The sequence below is a fragment of the Sander vitreus genome, chromosome 4 (genome assembly GCF_031162955.1).
Source record: "Sander vitreus isolate 19-12246 chromosome 4, sanVit1, whole genome shotgun sequence".
NCBI lineage: Eukaryota > Metazoa > Chordata > Actinopteri > Perciformes > Percidae > Sander > Sander vitreus.
In genome coordinates, this window is record NC_135858.1 from 17,274,528 (window position 1) to 17,297,316 (window position 22,789).

Genomic DNA, 22,789 nt, shown 5'->3' on the forward strand with positions numbered 1-22,789 from the left:
AAAGAAACAATATTACGTTTCAAAATAAAAAGCTTGCATTTTATTAAAATAATCAATTAATTGATTTTCAAGTACGTACGCTACAAATTCAATGAAAAAGCAAACATAGTTTAAGTATTATAAAAATAATTATTAAAATGACAAACTAACAAATATTCGCTCATGTACTTGGTTTTTGTTTAGTTTACTGTTACTTCTTTCTGACTGCATCACACTGTTTTGTACAGTTGGCAATGGCATCACATGATTTCAACAAAAACTTTCAAAAACGATTTCATGCATAACAACTGTGTTGTTTGTAAACATAACAGCAGGCCTATAATAATAAAAACTACTCTAATTGTGTAATTCTGTGTGTGTCTTCCTATTGATCTAGGAAGAAAATCAGAACTGCTTTCTCCCACGACTCCTTTTTGTGGTTGTGTTGTTACTCTTTTTCTTTGTCTTCTGAAGGACCTTGTTGTCATGTTGGAGTCATCAGTCTAATCTAAAAGAAAAAAATACAATAAAAACAAAATCCATGATTTAATACAACCACTTTAGGTTTGTATCTGCAGTTATTTTTATTTTACTTTTGCAAATGTGTATCGCACATAATCTGTGACTCACCATTTAGAAAAAGCGGCGATTTACAGTGGATCTCTCTCATCCTCTGGTCAAAAAGGGCCTTCATCTCCCTCTGCAGCGTGCCCTCACGTTGCTCTGCTCCGGATGGCACACAGGAGGGCACAAACTCCAGGCTGTCAGTGCTGCCGTCACTGCTGCTGGATGTTCTGTCAGACAGGCAGAGGCCGTTGGGGATAGGCCTCACCTGGCTGCTGTAGCTGTTGTATTTTTGTGCTTGCTGTGTCTGCCAGTGGAAAGCAGGCTTGCGGTTCACCATCGGCGTCTGGGGAGAGGTAGTTGGTTTTCGAGGACAACTGCATGAGCGGGCCTTTGTTCGTATTGGGGTGGACGGTCGGGGTGTGGCTGAAGCCTCTAAGGTCCGTCTTACCCTGGCAGGAGACGGTGGAGAGATAAGTGGAGAGGATATGGCTTCATGCTGCAGCAGATGCTGCAACCGAGGCTGAGGGACTGAATCAGTCAGACTTTGAGTTTGTGTTGGTTGCTCAGGTTCAATGGCAATTACTTTGTCTGGCTCTGGTTCTGTTGGTAATTCCTCAGGTTCTTCAGGCTGCTGTGGTTCAGACGTCTGAACCTTCTCCTGCCCAGCACAGGTTGACTCTGGTGATTCATCAATTTCATTCTCCAACTCTTCTGGAATTGGATTTTGACTGTCAAGAGCAAGACCATCAGGACAAGAAGCCTGGGGTGAGGTCTCAAGATCAAAGCTATCTGCTCTGGCACAGGGAGCAGTCCCCATGTGGTGGGAGTCAGTGGAGGACATCCGACTGAAGATCCCTCTCCTTGTCTCTGGTGATTCATTAATTTTAACTCTGTGAGCTCGCCTCACTGGTTCACTCATGGCCCCTTTGTGGATAGCAGCCTTGACTGCTACTGGCCCTTGTACCAGAGGGAACATTTCTCCATTCCTGCTGTCCTGAGAAATGGTATCCAGATCCTTGCGGAAGAACAGTGCTCGTCCGTCTTCTGAGGACTGGACAGAGAAGTCTAGTGAAGGCTGCCTTTGAGGACCCTTCATATGCTTCTGGGCTGCTTTTTGGATGTGTTTTCTGGCTGCCTGCACCGCATTTGTGGGTTTGATCTGTTTCACAAAGGACACCAAAGGTTTAAAGATGGAGTTGTAGGATGAAGCTGAAATTAGATGTGTGAGTTTATTTAGAGATCCTTACCTTTCCTGTTATATCATTGATAGCAACATGAACAAAGATGGATGAGTCCGCCATCCCCTCCAGGTACACATGCCGGTAACCTACACATTTGCATAAACAATCATGTTAATAAATTTTATTCATATTAAACGAATAGTTTTGCATTTTGGAAATTATGCTTATTTTCTTTCTTGCCAGGAGTTTACATATTAACATCTTATGTCTTAGTTGTTTGATCTGCACAAAAATGAACAAGTTGTGGTTTTACAAAGGGTATTGTGTGAGACTATTTCTTGACTCTGCAGCAACTTGAAGTTACTACGAGATATAACTTGTTAAGTAGTGAGTTTTAATGGTGCTGGTATGGTTTTGGAAAGAGCCAGGCTATCTGTTCCTCCCTGTTTCCTGTGTTTATGCTATGATGCTGTAGCCTTATTGATCTGACACACAATTGTGATATCAATCTTCTTATCTAACTCTCTGCAATAAGTGTATTTCCCAAAATGTCTGACTCTGTGCAAACTCTGGAGTATTCATAACAGAAATCTCATCATGTAATCTACCTGGCATCATACTTCTGAAAGCAACAGTCCTCTGTCCAATGAAATCTCGTCCAATAGGATCATGATCCCACACTTGGAAACGGACCAGGGCAATCTGAGGCATTAAAATGTTAAAGACGAGAGTCTCCTCCCACATTGGGTTGAAACCTGAATGAGTTAAAGGGAAGTTACACAATCAGAAAAATTGGAAAGTTGACTCTCTGTTATGAGATTATGAGAGTATGAGATGGGACATACCATTATCATCCACCACCCTGGTCTGCTGCTTGGAATAATCAACATTAAGGCCGATTATCTCAACCTCAACAAAGGGATCGATAATCTGGAATTAGAAAGAAATTAATAAAAATGCTTGTGTTTGTGATGAAAAATATATTTTTAAAAGCTTTGTCAGGTGTCTCAATAATAGATTATGTCTACAGCACGTTTACCTCTCCTCTGTCCCCAAACATGGAGTCTTTAGGTTTGGGAAGCTGCTGTCCGCTGATGATCTTTAGCACCAACTGAGTCTTTCTGTGTCCCGGTAGAGGATCCTCCAACATGGGGTTAAAGGCAGCTGAGAACAAAACAAGAAAATTGACTACCCCTGCACAGACATTTGCTATTAACTTCACAATCTGTATATGTACATACCTTTACACATGCACTTAGGCCTCAGAATATATCCACAGTTTCCATTGCTTGAAAACTTGGCTCGGTTAAGTTCTAGCATACGGCCCTCTGTTTGATAATTCATTGCAACTAAAATGAAACATATACGTAAATGAAAAGCTGCTGCAATACTAAACGTACCTCTTATTGTAATTTTGAAGAAGGCAGTATTGCAGTTCACTGTGACTGTCTTACCCATATGGCAGCCTGTGTTCCAGTAGGGTTGTGGGTTGAAGTTGCTCGAGTCCACTCTGTAGTTGGACGGGTAGACTCTTAGAAGTTGGCGTTGGTTGAAACGGACCAACTCCCCCGGCTTCAGCTGTAAGATCTGGTTCATAACAGTCTCGTTAAGGGATGATACCTGCCAACTGTTCACAAATGCTACCAGATAGGAAAAAAATCAAAAAAATCAAACATCCATTCCTAAAATATATGATGAACTATATGATAATGCATGTGATAAAAACATGCAAGGATATCCCTTTACCTTGTGTTTCTATGTCATGCACACGGACAGATTTTGTGTACTTGACCAGGTCAGACAGAGCTCGGGACAACCTCATTGTTTTCCTCTTCCTATAGGGAGAGTTATAGACAAACAGTACAAGTGTAACCGTTGAAACTAGGAGTATTGCTAAAACTATTTAATTTAATGACTAATCTTACTTGGGATGGTAAACAATTTGTGTCCTCTCCTTGCTGTGGTCTGACTCGCCATCAGACATTGTCTTATTTTTCACTCGGATTCTCTTTTTCCTCTGAAAAAAAATGCATAATTTGCAATTTTTCTGATGGCTGCAAGGTAGCATATACAAAAAAAAATGGGTTAAGAAAATAAGCAAAGGGCTGACCTTTCGTTTGAAGCTCCTTATGATCGATCTGCAAAATCGGCTCTTCTTTTTGGTTTTATTGGTAGAGGTAACAATGTTCCCCTCCTAAAACAGTCAAACATAATGCATAATTATGCTTATCTATCTATCTATCTATCTATCTATCTATCTATCTATGTTTAATTTGCCTGTGTGATATCATCATCATCATCGTCTTCTTCCTCCTCTTCCTCATCACCAGTGTCTTCATCAGACACATCACCCTCCTCTGCATCAGGATCAAGGTTTGCTGGCAGCTTTTTTCCCTGGAAAGTTAAACATGTACTGAATATTATAAGTCCATGTGTGATTGTGGTGTGTTTGTGAGCTTTGTTTGAGTATCCTTGAGCAGCATATGGCAGCACATGCTGCTAAAACAATTTTACCTTAACTAAAATTTTCCCTTTCAGAATCTCAGGGGAAGGCAGCTTCTTGCAATCATTTATGTTGACACTAGACAGATCCAGTTTGTCCTGCAGCACCTCTCTCAGATACTCAGCCATCTTTTTCTGCTGAGGCACAGTGCAGTGGTTCTCTATGGACAAAATCACTGGGTACCTGGGGAGTGTGACGTGATGACACCTGAGCTACATGTATGATGCTTTTTATTGTGAAAGCTTGACAAAACACATCAGTATCAGGACCCAGAAGCACTTACGGTGATTTTGTGAAGGCATATTTATTTATTGTCTCAATGACATCTTTAAAGAGTATTTTGGATGTCAAGGTGTAGCCGTGATGAATAATGGGCTCCCCGTCAGGCCCATCCCAGCAGTCCACTGAGAAAAGAGGAGGACAGAACAAAAGAGTTAACAAGGATGAGTCACCATGTCATTAAATCCCAGCGAAGAGAGCTGAAGTTCTGGTTTTTCAGGCTTTTACCCTCAACACAGCGACAGCCGGCCTGGAGAACATAGGCATACATTTCCACTCGAGACTGAGAGAGCAGCTGGTCTCCTGTCAGGTAGGTGTTGTGTGAGGTGGCAATAAAGTAGTTATTCAGAGGCTGTGTCATGTCCTGGTTCACCTGATTGTGCTCGGGGTTGAAGATATCACCTGCAGGGCTCCTTAAGTAGTTGGTAAAACCTGAAGAAAGAAAGTTTCATAGCATGTGTATTATTTGTATGTTCATGTCATGTCGGTCCAAGTGATATATGTGATGTTATTGATGCATTGTTAACTAAGCTGTTATTAGCAAGTTCACCATACCATCAATACCCAGTACCATACGCTGCAGGTTCTCAGGACATGGCTCAAACTTGGCCACTATGTCGACAAGATACTCTTTGACCAAACCTCGCATCTGCAAATAAAACAATATCAGGAATGTCATTTTTGGTTTATCTGATCTGATATTTTACACATAGTCTGTTTCAGAAGTTGAATGCTTTTATTGTGAAGTTAGAATGTTCTTTTATAGTTTTATCGAGGCTTAAAACTTGTCTGTTTGTATGCCTTTTATTAAATTAAATTTGGATTTGTATCTTGCACTGCACTGCTGTGCCATGCAACCTTTATTGTACTGTTTTATCAGTTTTATTCAAATTTAGATTATTTTAATCTTCATTTTTTCTTTTAATCTTTTAAAATCCTAAACAGCGAGACTGACATCAATTAAATCAAAATTACAAACAGTAACACTGGATTACATGCATGGATTGTCCGCCATGAAAACTACTATGGTGATTACAGAACATACATACATAATACATTAAAATGCTGACCATGAATAGTGTAAACAATGGGGTTTCATTTAATGAAAATCTTAAGTATAATAGGTTTAAAATAAATAAACACAAACACAAAGAATTGGCATGAATCTTTTTACATTTTGTTTGTACCTTCTGTTCGTTTTCAAGAAAGCGTGCAAGGTTGTGAAGATCCAGGAATTCTTTCTGATTGCTGTAGGAGATCATTATCAAGTAGAGGTCTCTGCGTGTGGAAATCATCTTGTAGAACGAACAAAATTCTTCAAAGCCCAGAGAGCCCTGGTTGTCGTCTGTGTCTGCTTCCTACAGATAACGACAAAAAAGTATTTCATGAGCAAGAAATAACTCTTTCACTATGTGTGTGATTTGAGATAACCACGCAGTCAAAGAAAATATGTACCACCATGGACCCATCTGAAGGATATATATCTCCATAACCATCGAACATGATGGAGCTCGTTCACAGAGACTAGCACCATCAGGAGGGGAGGACAGTTAGCTACTGAACTAAAGAAATACTGCAGTGAAAGTAAAGCCATCTGTTCAGTGGCCTAATGGCCTTCCTGTGGCACTCTCCTGCACTGTCCTGCCAAAATACTGTATACATACATATTTGTCCGGTCTTGCTGATGCTTTGCTTTTGTTTGTCTTTTTTAGTTTTTTTTTTAAAAACCGATTAGAAACCTATTTATTTATTTTTAGCCATGCAGGCACTGCTTTGGTCCAGACTAAACTATCTAAACAAATTAGCTGGATTGCCATGAAATTCTGTACACACAGTCATGGTGCCCAGCGGATGAATCCTACTGACTTTGGTGATCCTGACTTTCCCTCTAGTGCCACCAAGTAATGTCTAATAATGTCAAATAACTTTGGTGATAACTTTTTCCACTTTATAGCGCCGCCATCAGGTCTTAACTTGTAATAAACCAAAGTATTGTTGTGTTACCAAAAACATGCAAAACTAATAACATTGCCTCAGCTGTACTTTGAGTTTTGTACTAATTAGCTAATGTGAGCATGCTAACATTCTAAACAAAGATGGAGACCATGCTAAACATTATACCTGCTAAACACCAACATGTTAGCATTGTCATTGTCAGCATGGTAGCATTTAGCGCATAGCACTTCTGTGGTTATGTTCAGCTTCACAGAGCTGTTAGCATGGCTGTGAGTCTTGTTAGTTAATTTATCAGCTGCTGTATATTTCTGAAATAGCGCCATCAATCAAGTTATCAGTTAAACTCTTTTATATACTGTCTATGGTTAAACTCAATATGAATTCTCCATTTTGAATGCAGCAACATCTCCAGGTAAGGAGATATTAGTGATAGATAACTAAATATACAAAAACACAGAGGCAGATTTGATGGTGGGTCATGCTCATTAAATTTATGGCAGCTGGCATAATCAACCTTTGTAGACATAAGTCTTACTTGAAACATCTGCCTGACTTTCTGCTTGGGTAAATTCACATTGAGTTTGTGAAGCAGCTGGTGAACCTCTCCGATGCTCAAGGTGCCATCTCCATTTTTGTCGGCCTCAGAGAAAGTCTGCTGTAACCATGTGAGGCTGCAGTTAAGGAGGAAACTACAAGGATCATGATCAGGTCACTTCATGTGTGTTGTTCTGTCTTCTACAATTGGATGTTAACCTCCTATTTATATGAATAGGAGTGATGTACCGGTATTTGTAATAATTAGTCATTTAAAGGATTAAACATGTTTATGAGAGGCTGAATAAAGGATATTGATCACGGGTGCGCTGCCTCCGGGCCAGACTGTCCTCATCACTGATGCCAGCCATGAGGTATTTCAGCCCAGTGATCCAGGTGCGGGCCTCCTCTGCGTTGGTGGAGACCAGGTCCAGGGACTTGACTCGCTCCCCGTAGTAAATACTGAAGCAGTAGTTTGGGTCGAAGCGGTTGTCTGCGTACCGCCTAAAGATCTCTGACTTTTTGCCCTCGCAGACTTCATGGATAGAATCGATAGTTACTGAAACAGATGATTAAGACATGTACTGGGAGTCATTCAATTAATCAGTTACATATTAAGCTTCTTAGAGGAACTGATAAAAACTATGGGCTCAGAACAGCATCATAACCAATAAACATCAGCGAAAATTGCAACAACAAACATTTACTCAAAGTAACTTTGGCTTACTTATTTACTCAGGTCAAACAATGTCAACCAACTTGTCTGACTCCATAGGGGTCAAATGTGAACACCTATAATATGTCTCATTTATAAAAACATCTTAACCATTGTATAACACAGGCAACTATTCAGTGAACGCTTTACAGCCTGCTCCCCAAAGTGTCGTAGGTCATTTAGATCAGGGGTATCACAGCTATTGATGTTTATGTTATTGATGTTAACTGAAAACAAGATACACCCATAGGTTCATGTGCAAGCCTCAATTAAACAGTAGTTGAGAAAAGAAATTCAATCTTTTTGTTATTAGTGATGTTTAATTGTTTTATAGTTAGAACAGCCAGGTGTAGATATTCAGCGCTGCAAAAATACATTTTGAAAATTCAGAGTAGTGATTGCTCACTTTTCGCCTTGTCATGTTTTCTGGAGGGCCGCCACCGGATGCAGGACTTGTGCTCGTCCAGGTAAAAGAATCGGACCAGTCCTTTCTTCTTCCCCTTCAGTTTTGTCATCTGAGTGCCGGTCTGCATGGTGCACATACACCTTTCCACTACAGGGGAGCACAAGAAGACACACAATATTTATCATCTTTTAGTCAAGTTTGTCAAGCTTAAAATCTGCAGGGATCATCACATTGGCATGCATTTACTGCCAACATCAGAGGGAGCTTGTGCAAATCACATCAGTGTAATGTACATTCAGTAATCTATAATACTATATTTTTGGTGCCTAAACTTGTCCGTTTTTCTAGTTGATTCGTCAAATGTGCCTTACAATTTGACAATTTGTAATATACGAAATACTGCAGTGCATGTCTTGTGATTGTGTGCAGGAAAACCCCATGACAAACCCAAATGAATCCCTGAAGCAGCAGAGACAAGTAGAGGTTTACCATCAAGCACTTGTTTATGAGATTATAAACTGCGTCACACAGGGATTTAAGTAGCTGTAATATGTGTGTTAATGATAAGAGGGGAAAAAAGGAAAAGATACACAACCCTGAAGTGATCTTAGTCTAAAAAAACAAATCCATCAGTTATCAGTTATTCTCCTGACTTTTCATTGCTGATATTTCTTGAGACTTTTGAATGGTGTGTGCACAGTGCTTGAACTGAAATAACATGTCAAAGACAACAATTATCTTGTAACAATCAGGTCATCGTGAAGTAGTGTGTTTGTTTTGTGTGCTAAAAGCAGTTAACCTTTGTTTGTAATCTAAAACTCAGATGCATGTGACGCATTCTGTCACATCATTCAGGCTAATCCTGAAGGATTGTCTACTGTCCATATGCCCATTATATACTCACAGCCTTCTCAGCAACACTACTCTGTTATGTTGGAACATTCACACATGTTACAGGCCAATCACATGAAAAAAATCATGGATGGAAGTTTTGAACTCACATGACCTTGTTTGTATCATATTCATGCCATATGTGTGGAAAAGAACTCACATGACCTTGTTTGTATCATATTCATGCCATATGTGTGGAAAAGAAATATTATTTAGTTTGCTGCAGCTTGTAGGCATTTCTGCTAAACAACAGGTTGACATTCTGCAGTGTTTGAAGGTGACATTATTTGATGAGTCAGTGAATCTTACCTATCTGACCCAGTCTCCAAATCGGCTGTGCGACCACACTGCCACCAATCCAGAAAAACTCCTCAGCAAGTCTGGAGATGGATGCTTTCTGCCAGAGTTTTGGAGAGCTCATAATGGACTGGGTGGATGAATTAAAGGGACTTGAGACCTGTTTCGCCTGATGAGAGGAGCCCTTAGCATGCGAGGGGGAGAACATTCCTGATGACAGAGATCCTAAAGACTGAAAGGTGGTCTTCTTGGGTGACAGAGAGGAGTGTGGTGAGGTGCCACTGAGCCCTGGAGAAAGAGGTGCCATAGCTGGGGTGCTGGTTATCCCTGAGCTGTACATTTGAGTCTAACTCTCCTGTCCCATTCACACCACATTAACCCACCTCACTCTGCTGGGCTCTTCAACTAGGTTTGTCTCTCTTAATCCAGCATATCCTCTTCTTCCAGTTGAAGTCTTCCCACATGGGATCAGGGAACAATATTCCCATCCTGAAGGTTCATTCCTCGTCATCCTGTGTCCAGTGATCCAGTGTCGCAGCCATAGGTTCTTCTATATTTATTTGTTTGCACTGAGAGAAGGCTCGCAGAGAAAGAGTGTGCAACATGTGTCAGTCACTAAATCTTCCTCAAGCTGTAATCCTTGAGCGAGGCTCAGCCTTGCTTTCATGGAGGGATTTTCACGCAACCAGTAAGCCTCTGAAGAAAGAGTGGGACAGGAATAGTGCTAATATTCTTTTTATTGCACTCATGGAAGTCCTAATCATTAAAAAATATAACAATTGTAGTAGATTTAATAAACTGCTTTTAGGATAGGCAGTGTCATGATTTAAGGTAATGACAACGGGTGCATTTGACTATTAACAAGCTTGAGATAGTCACCCTTCAATTGTGTGCAATGATTTCCCTCTAGAGGCAACAGTGTGACATACAATACACTTATAAGTATGTATATCATATCATATTCAGAACACAATAATAGGAGCTTTTGAGCTCTTGAATCCATTTAGTTTTAATGTTAACATTGTTAATGTTATTAGTAACCTAACACACCTTCCTTCTATGACAAGTCAACATGTCTGCTGTGAAAAAAGGGCTAAGACCCAATGCTTTCAACATCATATAAACAACTAACTTCCTTAGAAACCTTGAGCCCACAGAACAAATACAAATGCAGTTATTTTTTTGGGAGTAACTGTACTCCTGTACTGTACTATATCCCTTATGAAAGTAGGCCAAATGTTTTTTTTTCTCCAAAAATGAGTTGTATGCTAATTCAATACACTGTTTCTCATACCAATTTATTAACGTTTGTATTTTCCAATCATAATAGTAACCTTCTATGCAAAACGTGCAAAAGTTTTTTTTTTCTTCATCTGTTGAGATAACTAGTCTACAGACATGTTAGTGGCTCTGTGTGGCTGTACCTAGGCAGCACCGTGCTTTGAGCTAAATGCTAACATCAGCATGCTAACATGCTCCCAATGAAAATGCAAACATGCTGATGTTTGGCAGGTATGTTTTCTATGTTCCCCATCTTAGTTTAACATGTTAGCATGCTACCATTTGCTAATAAGCACTAAGGGACTGTTCGTTATTTATTTCAGGGGCCACCGGAGGAGTTTTTGGGATCTTTAATCAAAATAGAACTGACCCTCCTTTCACCAGCAATACATTTTGGATGACCCTCCCCAACAACTTATCGATGCATTCTGTACTGGTATGCACTTGGCAAAGATGTAGAGATGCCCATTGTTTACAGCCATGGCTTATGTGACTAAACTTCTGCATTCTCATCTTATACATCACACTCCACTGTTATGGTGTGGTGGCCATTTCAGTAGATTTACTCACTAACATAGTTGTAGAAACACAATAAGCATGGAAACTAATGCACACTTCCTGCATTGCTGCATTACTTCAAATACTAAGTTGCTCATCTAGTAAACTAGTATTCACATGAAATAACACAATAAAACATTGAGACCATTCAACAAAGGACACTGGGAAATAACAAACAAACACTGGTTGCTATGGACTCGTCACTAGGCTTCCTTAGTAGGGTTGGGCATCGAGAACCGATTCCTACTTGGAATCGTTTCAAAAATTATGATTCCATCGGGATCATTTCTTTATTGGAATCGTTTAGAGGATTTGGTTTCAAATCCGATCGTTACTTCCCAATTTAACATGCACAAGTTTTGGTTTCCGTAGCAGCCAGGCACTTGTTGTGTTGCAGCCTTGGAGCACAGTAAGCGATGCTCTAGTGGGGCTTTATTTTATGTTGAAAAAGTCTGGTAAAACTGCAAACCACCATTGACTCAAATTAAAACTTTCCTCTTATTTGTGAAATAAGCATGTGACCCGTTTCAACGAGTCAAAGAATCGGAATCGATAAGAACTGGAATCGAAAGGAAGAATCGGAATTGGAATCAGAATCGTTAAAATCAAAACGATGCCCAACCCTATTCCTCAGTCATTGTATATTTTAGCATAGGTAAGCTTGCCGAAGCTGAACATTATCCAAAACTCCATTTCTCAGACAAGCGTCAATTTGGGGGCTTGCGTGCTACCACTCCTTCCTTTTCAAATGCCTTGAAAAGGCTGTCGTTTGCACAATTTCCCAAATAATCACAGGGACCGAAAGGATATTTGAGTCGGGTATGGCCGCAGCCTGGAGACCTCCCGTCTCATGCCCTCTCGGCTTGGTGCTGTCCACGAGCTTCGACTTTTCAAAATAAAAGCTTGTGTCTGGTATGTTTTCGTACGGTGTTTTGGATGTTTTTGAACTAAACAGTACGGCAATCATGCTAATGAATAAAATCATTTTTTCAGCAGATGTCTTAGTTACAACACGATGGAGCTAGCAAAGCAGTTTTGTGTTTATATGTGCAAGTGGGATTTATTCAGTTTTGGAAATCCCATGGTCTCTACAGCTCAAATTGTCTGGCTGACTAAACAGCGAGGGACCCATCTGCTAGCGACTGAGAGAGCTACATGGAGCTACATGGATAAATATGCACCAAACAAGCCACTTTGAAATGTTGCTGTTCTCATGAATACAAAAGTTGTGTGACCCTCCCCACTAGACTAAAACATATTGGATGACCCTTCCATCAACAAAGAATAAAAAAGACATGACCCTCCCCTATTTTCCTCGGTGGTCCATTCCATAAATACCGAACGGTCCCTAAACACAAAGTACAGCTGATGATGTAGTATTTGACTAATTTAAATGTTGACTTGATGGCACTAAATGAAAAGTTAGGTTGATCACCAAAGTTATAGGATACATTGTCTGGGGACCAATGTCTGTAACAAATTTAATGTCAATCCATCTAATTGTTGAGCTATTTTCGTCTAGACCAAAGGGTCAACATTGCCCTCCATAGAAATACAAATAAAAAGAATAATCCACACTCATAAACATGCACCAACACTGTTTCCATTGTGGTTACAATAGAATAAACACTTCTCAGAATGGCGTAGGATTGATTTAGATTTTAATGGGTATTATACAGGTTTTCCGAAGGAAAAGAAAACATTTAAACAAGAGGCAAGTGAAACCCCACTTCCAAACCAAAACTACAACAGCATCAGCTAACAAAATGGATATTGCTATCACACTGTACCCAACAAATACTGAGCGAGGGTATCATAAGTAATGATAAGACATAAAAGTGTTTCTTGTCTAAAATATAGAAAGCACCTAAGGATGAAACCAATAGAAGGTATCCCTTCTACTTTATCTGAGGGAGCTGGAGGTGCAGAGATTTCAAATCCATTTTTCAGTTTTTGGTCTGTGGTGTAAAATATACTCTATAATTCATCAAATAATAAAGATTTTCTCAAATAAACAAAATCAATGGACAAATGATAATATTCCGTTGGTGTGTCAAACCTAGAAAAACTGATTGGTTCACAACCATTGATAGTTTTTATTGTCCTTGTTTAAACCAACATTTTCATCCATTCTGCTAAATGCCCTGTGATTGCAATATACTCAGGGATACAAAAAAAACCCAACAAAATTGGAGTTTTGCAAATCCAAATATAGTCTCTTTTTGGTTTCAAGTAAGAGCAAAAAATAATATTCATAATCAATTTAAGTCTGGAGCAAGCAAACATACTGACAAATATCTTATTTACAATATTGTATTTACATCAGAGGATACTGGGGGAAAGTGTTTTTAAATTCAAAGTTCATGTTAACTTGTGTTTTGAAAAATGTAACAGGGAGTACAATGCACAATGCAAGGTTCTTTTCTTTAAAAAGTGCAATTCCTTTTCTTAAAGTAAAAAAATATATATCCATACTTTGTATATATGTAGAAATGTTGTTCATATAAACAGCATTTGTTGATTTAAGAGCCCTAAAACCAGTGACTAAAAATGAATGCTTTCTGTTGATAGGCAGCAAATTATTATTATTATTATTATTATTATTATTATTATTATAGAATATAAATTATTTTACAATACTCAATAGAAAATCAGAAGTACCGCATTTCAACAAAAACAGACAGCTATTGAAGTTTGATTTCTTTTAGGAGGGCATTTGTAGATTTATCTGCACTAATGTGGGCAAGAATATTTGCTATTTATCACATGGTCTGGTTGCAAAAACATTACTGGAAAACAATGTTCAAACAACAAATAAAGTTTCATCATAATATTAAAAAGTAACACTTCCATAAAATATCTAAGCACTAAACAGTGGTGGACCTGAAGGCAGCCCACGTACAGTAACCTCCAATACTTCAGGTTTATAAAATACAAAAGGTAGACAAGCTGGTATACATGCGTACATGTTTGTATATGGATGTTTGTTTCTTGCCTGTGGAATAACTGTGCTGCGCAAGCAATATTTCTCAGAAAGTACATCCTCTACACAGTTATAAAAAGCAAGCCGATATTAAAAGTAAATAGTGGTAAACTGGTGTCTGCTGTTTCCAGTGGTCTGCAATGACACCTTTGAGTGTACCAATAATGTGTGGCACCAAGAGTTTTATCATCCACTCAACATGTTTCTTCCCTTCATATTCAAGTAGTGTTATGTGGCTATATTTGCACATCTTAGAATAGCTTATACCAAAATAAGATCCTTGGACAGCATCAGGTGTCTAACCAAGAGCTCTGACGTCACTGGAGAGATGTGGTCATCACTGAAAAAGTCTTTCTTAAATTCACGCTCTACAACATGCTCAGACATCATGCTACTTTCCAGTTCATTTAATAAAATTCATATATTGTCATAATAAAACTGATTTATATCATATCATATTATATATGACAGATTTTTCCTCTACAAAACTGACTTTGCAGTTTTCGTTTCCCTAACAGGAGGTGCAACAAAGTCCTTAACCATGCTCCTTTTTAATGAGTCTCTTTCTCCAGTTCTGAACGTGCAACTTTAGGATCCATTGGTGTGTTGCGTGGTCTGTCTATGTGCGTCTGTGTTTGCATCCTTGGGGTCTCCAGGAGGGCTGCTGTCAGCCTGCAGGGCCAGCTGGGTTTGCAGGTCTTTAACAACACTCTCCAGGCTCTGCCGAGCTTTTCTCTCCTGCTGAAGCTCCCACCTCAGCTGCTCACGATCAGCTTCTGCCTGCTGTAGCTGCACATGCAACTCTTCGATCTGCAAAACACAACCCGAAACAGACAGCAGTCAGTATAAATGAAACACAAATAGGAGACAGGATTGAAAAAAATAACAAATAAACAAAGTATATATACTGGTGGTTGTGATGATGATGGGTCTGTTGTGGACATCTTACCTGAGTGGAGTACTTGACCCGGAGACGTTCAGCCTCACAGCCTTTGTCACAAACTCGCAACTGTCTCTCCCTCTCCAACTCTCTCTTCAGCCGCCCACAAGACTCCTCCGCATCCCTCATCTTCCTCTCCCAATCCACGCGAAGGCGTTCAATCTCCTTTCGCAGGTTGCGCTTGGCTTCGATGGCCTCACGAAGACGGCCTTTCTTTGCCACCCTTACAAACTCCAATTCCTGTAAAAAAAACACACAAAAAACATCAAAATCATGTCATGTTTCAAACATTTTTTTTAGAGGTTACTGTCACTCCTATCACATAGTATTTCACAGGAACAGGATGTGAATACCTGCTGAAGATTGCGTTTAGCATGCACAGCAGCTGCCAGCTTCTCCTCCTGCTTCACTCTCATCTTGACAATCTCCTGCAGGAGTTTTTCCCGGGCCTCTTTGGTGTCCGTGCCTCCGTACAGCATCTGTCTCAGGGTGTCCACCTCTGGGCCAATTGTCCCCGACAGCCAGCTGGGTCCCTCCTGTGGTACAGCAACACTCTGAGGGGTCAGAGTCTGAGACACACTGGTGAGGGCGGACGGAGGAGAAGCAAGCGAGGAAGCTGGCACTGGACCTGACAGAGAGAGAGTATTAACATTATTAGGACAGTGATTGCAAGAATACTGTTACTATTACTGTTTCAACCTCTGCTCGCTTGCTAGTATTTTTCATACTCTCTTAAGGCTCTGACACACCAACACGATTATTGGCCATCGGACAGTCTAGCGAGGTCGGTGACTGGAGTCTGTGTGTTCCGTGCCGTCGTCAGTCGGAGGAGCCATCGACATCCATTTTGGCCGATTTGACTTGTTGAATCGGCAGTGGGCAGTCGGACTCAATGACCAATCTGACTGGTGGAGTGCTAGCCCTTGACTAGCGAATCAGTGCTTCTTCCACAAGAAGAAGCCCGAGAGCTGACAACGCTAGTATCTTCTTATTACTAGCCATAGTATCTTCTTCCGTTCAGCGAGTAATGACAACGATCCTTCTTGACTACTATCAACACTCTGATGAAAACAATGACTGACGACAGCGTGCTCTGTGTTTACTAGGTCTAGAGAGATGTTCCGTCATTTCCGGTTAAATATTTTTTGGGCGACAATACAGATTAGCGCAGCCTGCTGTTATGGAGACGTATTACGTCTCTCGCATGCGCAGAACGTACGCTCAAGTCGGCGTCGCTTCGGTGTGTTCTGAGGCACTTTTTTGACAGACAGGAGCTGACCGATCAGTCCGACTGCCTTTTCTGCCGACGGTCGGCCGTTGGGTTGGTGTGTCAGACCCTTTAATTACAATATGTGGTGTTCAGGTGTTACACCTGACACAATATGTGGATATAACTATTTATCTATTTATTGTAATCGTAATTTATAGCTTTTCAAATTAGTTGAGTTACTCTATAATCTTTCCACAACTGGCAACTGCGGAAGTACCTCCTGGGGTTTAAGCTGCATGTTTCAGCAAAAATAAATTAGCACGAAACTAAAACTAAAACTTCCTCTCTACAGCTCCTGTTGCAAAAAATTACAAAGCAATAACTTATACTACAGTTACAAATCTGCACTTTTATTTTTCTTGTATTTCTTCCAATAAACACCAGGTGGTGCAGTTGTACAGGAATCACCCTGACCCAGCTCTGCTGCAGCTCATGTCCAGTGGGGCTTACTGTGTAATACAAGTTGTAACTGTGAAACCTGTATCTAATATTAACTGACTCTTGTAGTGTTTCTCTGGATTATTACAAACTCTAGGTGATGGGTGGTACTCACGATCATCACAGTCGCCCACATCAATCTCTCCATCTGTGTCCATGTCTTCAGCTGTACAGGAGGGGGGCATTTTTACTGCAGGTTGTGTGTCTCCATTATGCAGCTCCTGCGGCAGCCTGGAAATGGCTGCAGGTCCCCTGCCAGGAGTGTGGCTGTCCCTGGGATGGACCGGAGGGGCCAGGGGAGCTGCTGTGAGATTGGGAGCTGCCAAAGTCTTGTTACTTTTTGAGTAGGATCTGTGGAGGCAATACAGGTCCATTTAAAGCAATTCATTGGTTATAATGGACGATTTCACAAATATTGTCTCTTTAATACCAAAACTATCACAGCTTTCATCAGATGACTCACCTCTCCACCTCATTCTGAATAGCTGATTTCTCTTTCTCTGCTGCTTTAGGAGACCAGGGGCGGAAAGCAGAGGGCCTCTGTTTCAGTTGGACTTTTTTCAGATCCTGGAACAACAAACAAAACAATAAACTTGGGAAAACTCACAGTAAAATACCACTAGAATATTAAATCAGCCGCGACGAACAAACTGAAAGGCCCCTCTTCATTTAACAAGGCTGAATGATGAGAGGTCATAGGTGATAATGTGATGATTCAAAAGGACAATGGTTTTAACTCCCTTTTGACTCTTAACAGCAAATCCGGTTTCACACTGGCAACATGCACACACAGCGCACAAACCTTGTGTGCAGAGTTTGACAGCGATTGTAGCCAGTCGGGTTTCCTGTCTTTGTCAGCTGATGGAGATTGTAATTCGTCGAATTTAGACCTCTTGGCTGGGACCGGGCTCGGAGACTGAGGAAAGGAGAGAGAATAGACAGTTAATCATCGAGAGCCTCACAGAGATGAAGTGCAGATTTTCCATCATGGAGTGTTCAGTGGATATTTCAGGGGCCTACAAATTCTAAAAAATGCTAGTCTGACTGTAAATTACATTAATCATAAGCAACACACAAATTTGTCTGAACATGGAGTGACTTTTTACAGCGTTACAGTCACAGAGTCACAGAAAGAAAAAAAAATAGACTAACAGAAAAGAAGTCAGAGAGACAAGGGGGATAGAAGATGTGTCTGTGTAAGCGTTCAGTCTCTGAGCCTGGCATGTCTGCATGTTTGTGTGTGTATGTGTGTGTGTGTGAGCAGGGCTTTGAGCTGAGCAGACACTCAAGCTGGTCTGGCTGGCAGCCAGTAGGGCTACATGCTCCCTGCCAGGCAGAAGAGGCGCCATCAGGTGGAGCAGATCGACTGCCTGAACCACAGAAATATTGCAATATAGAAACAGGGAGACAGAGAGGGAGACAAATTAAAGTAATTGCACTCAGATCTGACAAACGATTGAGTTGAAGTGTTCGGAGAGAGTTCAGGGAGGGCTAAGGAGGCATGAAATGTTTTAGGCAAACTGCACTTAGAAAACCCGGGAAGGGAAGCATCTGCCTTGTTAAGTGCCACAAAATACAGAATCCCTGATTTATATATTGTATGTCTGTGTGTGTGTGTGTGTGTGTGTGTGTGTGTGTGTGTGTGTGTGTGTGTGTGTGGCAAGCTGCAGGACTATGTGTCAAGATAGCTAACCTCCACAGCCCTCAGGTCTGCACTTGTCAGACAGAGGATATGTTTACCTAGGTAGGCACAGAGGCCAGCACAGACCTGCCTGCTACTCTCTTACTCACTACTATGACATTCTGCCTCCAGGAATGGCAAACACCCCCATCTCCTCGTCTGCGTGTACGATTCAAGACAAATGATTACTCTGTCTACATTCAAAATCCTCAATGGAAAACACTCCTGGGTTGCGTGTAGTTGTGAAACCTTAATTGCTGCTCCACTGTAATCACCTCAAGATGGAAATTAATGACAAACCTCATTTAGTATTAAGCAAGAAACTTGGCTGGTAATGAATCACGTCTCACAGCTTTTCTACATGAAGCCAGCCGCTGTGTGAGTGAGTGTGTGTGTGTGTGTGTGCACGCAGCTATGAGTGGGTGGCAGACGGGATGCATGGGGAGGTGGGTGGGTGCGGGCGTGGACTTGCATATGTGTGTGTGGGAGGATATGTGTGTGTGTAGGAGTGTGTGTCTGGTAGAGTGTGCTCAAGAGTGGAAGTGTTAGTCAGGTCTGGCACTGTATACCTGAAGTACAGATTCCCTGTAGCGCTGCAACAAAGAGTTGTTGGGTTGAGTCTACAAATCTGCAAGAGTTTTAATAATCATTTGAATTAATCGTTTGGGTAATTTACCAAGAATAAATAATATCTATTTTCTGGGTCAAACTTTGATAATGTGATGAAGTGTTAGTCTCGGATTTATATTATTGTAAAATAAATATCTTTGGGTTTTTGACAGTTGAACAGATAAAACAAGCAATTTTAAGACATCGCCTTGAGCTCTGGGAAATTTTGATCAGTGTTTTTCACTATTTACTTTGACCCCCCTATTTAGCATTTATAGGCAGTACATTTAGATGTGATGAATAGTTTATAATACACTGTGGTTGTAAGCAACTATAACTCCTGTGGTCACCCATAAGTGAAGGCTGCCATATAAACAGATAATTAATGACAATATAGTAAAACAGTTGTAATAATATTACATTAAATGATGTCAACATGAGAGATCAGCTAACTACATTATAGTGGTATAAACTATTTCTTCAATGTTTATATACTGCTTAAAATAAAAGTTTATTATGCCACCTTCTCATGTCTATTCTGCCTTTTCATACTGTTACTTCATACTGGTTTCTGCTTCGTTACATGTTTGTCTGGACACTCCCCTCACGTCTCCCTGACTCACAAATGTCTCTACCTGTCTATCCAGTAACCACATTACACACACCCCCCCGTTTTCACGCATGCATGCACGCAAAGACGCACGCACGCACGCACGCACGCACACACGCACGCACGCACACCGCTTGGTTGTACTACTGTAGGTCAATTCTTTTAACCCAGACCTCCTGTGGACTGAATCTTGCTCAGCAATGGTGACTCGACCCCTCACCTGCCTGACTCAAGGCCGGTGGTTTTCTAAGAACTGCTGCCCTGGTGTAATCTGACTCTGTAATTACAGGCGTGACTGTTGTTTTCCAGACAAAAGGATGTCTGCCTGTCTGGTACTATTTCTACCCTGAGGTTTACAGCTCCAGGAAGGCTAAGAGCGCTAGACATAATAGAGTCAGAAAAACAGACACTCCCAGACACCACAAGGGACCTGCTGGCTAAATCTGACACTGACCTCACAGGAGAGCAGCCGCACGGGCTTAACTCACCACCACATCATAGACATAGCATGGCCACGGAGTCATAACACCCTCCTCACACATCCTACTGCCGAGCAGGTCCCACTGAGCCAGATGATAGGACATCCCTCTCTCTCTCTTCCTCTCCCTCTCTCACTGTTAAGAGAGGGAGACTTCCTCTGAGGAGTTTGCTTTGGCCGAGTCCCCTGTGGGAACTGAGTCTTGAGTGGGAGGGGGGTTGGGCCAGGGGAGCGGGACCACAGAGGAAGCACTGAGCTGAAGGAATGTATACTTGAAGGCCAAGTACAGCCTCTCCTTTACGACTCCATTCAAGCATTGCCCTTTTCAACTCGCTATTGTATGATATTTCTTTGAGGCGCTGTAATAAGGGAGCGTTTCAAAGCAAACCTGCAGGCTAAACAGGGTCTAATAGCAGCTGGGCAAGAGTAGACACGCTTTATTTTTTAATTAGTGCCATATAATAGCATGGTAATACCGGGATAAGCCCCAGTTATTTTCATGCTGGCATGGCAGATAATCACTCAGAAACACAACACAACACAACACATCACATCGCAAACATATCAATGTCTATTCTAAGAGCAGAGCGTTTGACCTGCTTGAAGAACAATGTGTACATTTTGTGCTAACTGGAGCGTGATGGGGATTGAACTGCTTTTTCACTTGAACATGGAGCTAATCAACGATATTTGTTTATTGAACCCTGATGCAGTAAATCTGGGACCAAACCAGGGCTGGCGATTGTTGGTACGCAGGTCGAGATTAACCAGATAGATATCTTAAACTTGGTTATTTAAGAGTGAGCGTCACTACACCACAAAGGATGTTGATTCGCCCAAATTACAGAAACATATTTTCTCAAAAACCTCTGAAGGTAGCTAGCCATGCAGATAGTTTTGGTTTTACTTGCCCAGGTTTTAAGATATTTGTCATTACAATAACAATTGACTTGGGGTGCTTAGTATTACAAAAATGACATTTAAAAACATCAACAACCTGTCTTTCCAGAAAAGGTGCCCACAAAATACACTGCAAACACTTTTAATCGGGAATAATTATTTGGTCAAAAGTAGTTTCAATTGCCATCAGGGACAGATGAGTAGAAGACTGGGAAGAAGACGACATCAATCAATCTCTGACTACTGTGTTTCTTGCCCTGCCAGACGTTTGTCTCAAGTTTGATACCACTCTCACGTCTGTCCAGTAAATATGAAGCTACAAACGGAATTGACAAGAGGGCACTACCCCTAAACAAATGTGATACTTGTCACTTTTTGAGCTTTGGAGGTGCTGGTAGACAGACTTGTATGCCTCTGGACAGAGCCTGGCTCGCTGTTTCCCCCTGTTTTTAGTCTTTATGTTAAGCTATGTTAGCCGGCAGCTGGCTGTAGGTTATTTCCCAAATGTTGAATCAACTACCTACAAATCTTATAACAGCAGGTTAAATTGAAATCTGTTGTGGTGCTAAAAAAAGAAGAAATTGTCAAGAAATAATACATGGGGCAACAGTCATCTGGTGAGACAAAAATTGTTTCATCAGCTGAACTTCCTCGGGCAACAGTTATACAGTACCAACGCATGCTGCATGATAGTGTCACATTAAGCAAAGTGCACAGCAACAAGGTACAACAGTTTCAGATTACGTCCTCTTTTTCCCTCCTAAACCCCTGAATGTAATCCCCAGATCGACATGTGCTTAGTGGGGCGCTGTCTCACTCAAGGGCACAGCAACTGGCATGGCTCGCTCGGGTAACAGCCTTAGTTGGAAGTGAGAGAATACTAGTTTTAGTAATCTGATCCCTGTAGTTTGGTGAGGGTGTTCACAGGGATGCCTTGAGCTCTCTATTCAACTCTCACTGCATAAATTGTACGACAGTCTCTTGATTTATATAAAGCCCTGTGGTCACTTTTGTAACAGCTGGGGGAAAATTATTGGTGTCTGCCCAGAATATCCCTGAACCCTACCTAAAGCTCAAGCTCCCATTTCCCCTCGCTAAATCTTAGCTTAATTTATCAATTTATTCTATCTCTGATGTGTCCAGTTTGAAGTATATATTGTTTACGTAGCTGAACTAAGCCATGACAGTATATGGACACTGCAGGGCTTGGCATAAGTTCAGCATTACAGTAAATCTTATTGGATTGCCCTAATTGTCTTTGGGATTGAGACTTGATGAGGTCTGAGGAGGACGAGCTGCTGCTCCTAAATGTGGAAAATATCTCATCAGGTCCACACAGTTTGACACATATAGCTTAAAGGCAGAAGAACATTTGCATTTGTTAACAATTCATAAAGCGAGCTGTGTGTGAAAGAATAATGCTACACAAGATCTAGGGACCCCAGTGGAACCAGTTAGGGTAAATTAAACGGAACACTCTTCGTATATGTACGTTTTTAATTTTACTATAGCCAATTCTGTCTACTCATTATATACTTCTACTGCATGCATGTCTGCCCTGGTAGAAGGGTCCCACCTCTGTTGGCCTTTTCTGAGGTTTTTCCTTTTCTTTTTTTCATGCCAATTTTATTTAGCTTTTCCGTACGTGAACTGTGTCATTCTCAGGATATAGGGTTGTGAAGCCCTCTGATGCAAATTTGTGATTTTGAAGTGGAAAAAGTAATTAGGTCTTT

The 22,789-nt window shown here is 41.0% G+C and overlaps 2 protein-coding genes across 2 annotated transcripts in view; both read right to left on the reverse strand.

Moving 5' to 3' along the window:
• Positions 1-17: 17 nt before the first annotated feature.
• Positions 18-9,648, reverse strand: plch2b (phospholipase C, eta 2b). The gene is made up of 21 exons (XM_078247299.1): positions 9,321-9,648; positions 8,121-8,267; positions 7,315-7,558; positions 7,001-7,130; positions 5,697-5,867; positions 5,065-5,158; positions 4,738-4,941; positions 4,514-4,634; positions 4,242-4,413; positions 4,005-4,121; positions 3,838-3,921; positions 3,653-3,744; positions 3,474-3,562; positions 3,182-3,367; positions 2,969-3,076; positions 2,767-2,891; positions 2,573-2,657; positions 2,336-2,482; positions 1,794-1,873; positions 610-1,705; positions 18-487 (listed from the first exon to the last, which is right to left on the reverse strand). Exons 1-21 carry the CDS (start codon positions 9,646-9,648, stop codon positions 483-485), a joined length of 3,825 nt encoding a protein of 1,274 aa, XP_078103425.1. The 3' UTR covers positions 18-482.
• A 3,143-nt stretch (positions 9,649-12,791) lies between these two features.
• Positions 12,792-22,789, reverse strand: part of skib (v-ski avian sarcoma viral oncogene homolog b) — a 32,891-nt gene continuing 22,893 nt past the window's right edge. The window contains exons 2-7 of the mRNA XM_078248771.1: positions 17,581-17,694; positions 17,242-17,345; positions 16,894-17,129; positions 15,424-15,698; positions 15,080-15,310; positions 12,792-14,940 (exon numbers count right to left, since the gene is read on the reverse strand). Of these exons, the coding sequence (XP_078104897.1) occupies positions 14,719-14,940; positions 15,080-15,310; positions 15,424-15,698; positions 16,894-17,129; positions 17,242-17,345; positions 17,581-17,694 (1,182 nt within the window). The 3' untranslated portion in view covers positions 12,792-14,718. The remainder of the gene's footprint in view (positions 14,941-15,079; positions 15,311-15,423; positions 15,699-16,893; positions 17,130-17,241; positions 17,346-17,580; positions 17,695-22,789) is intronic.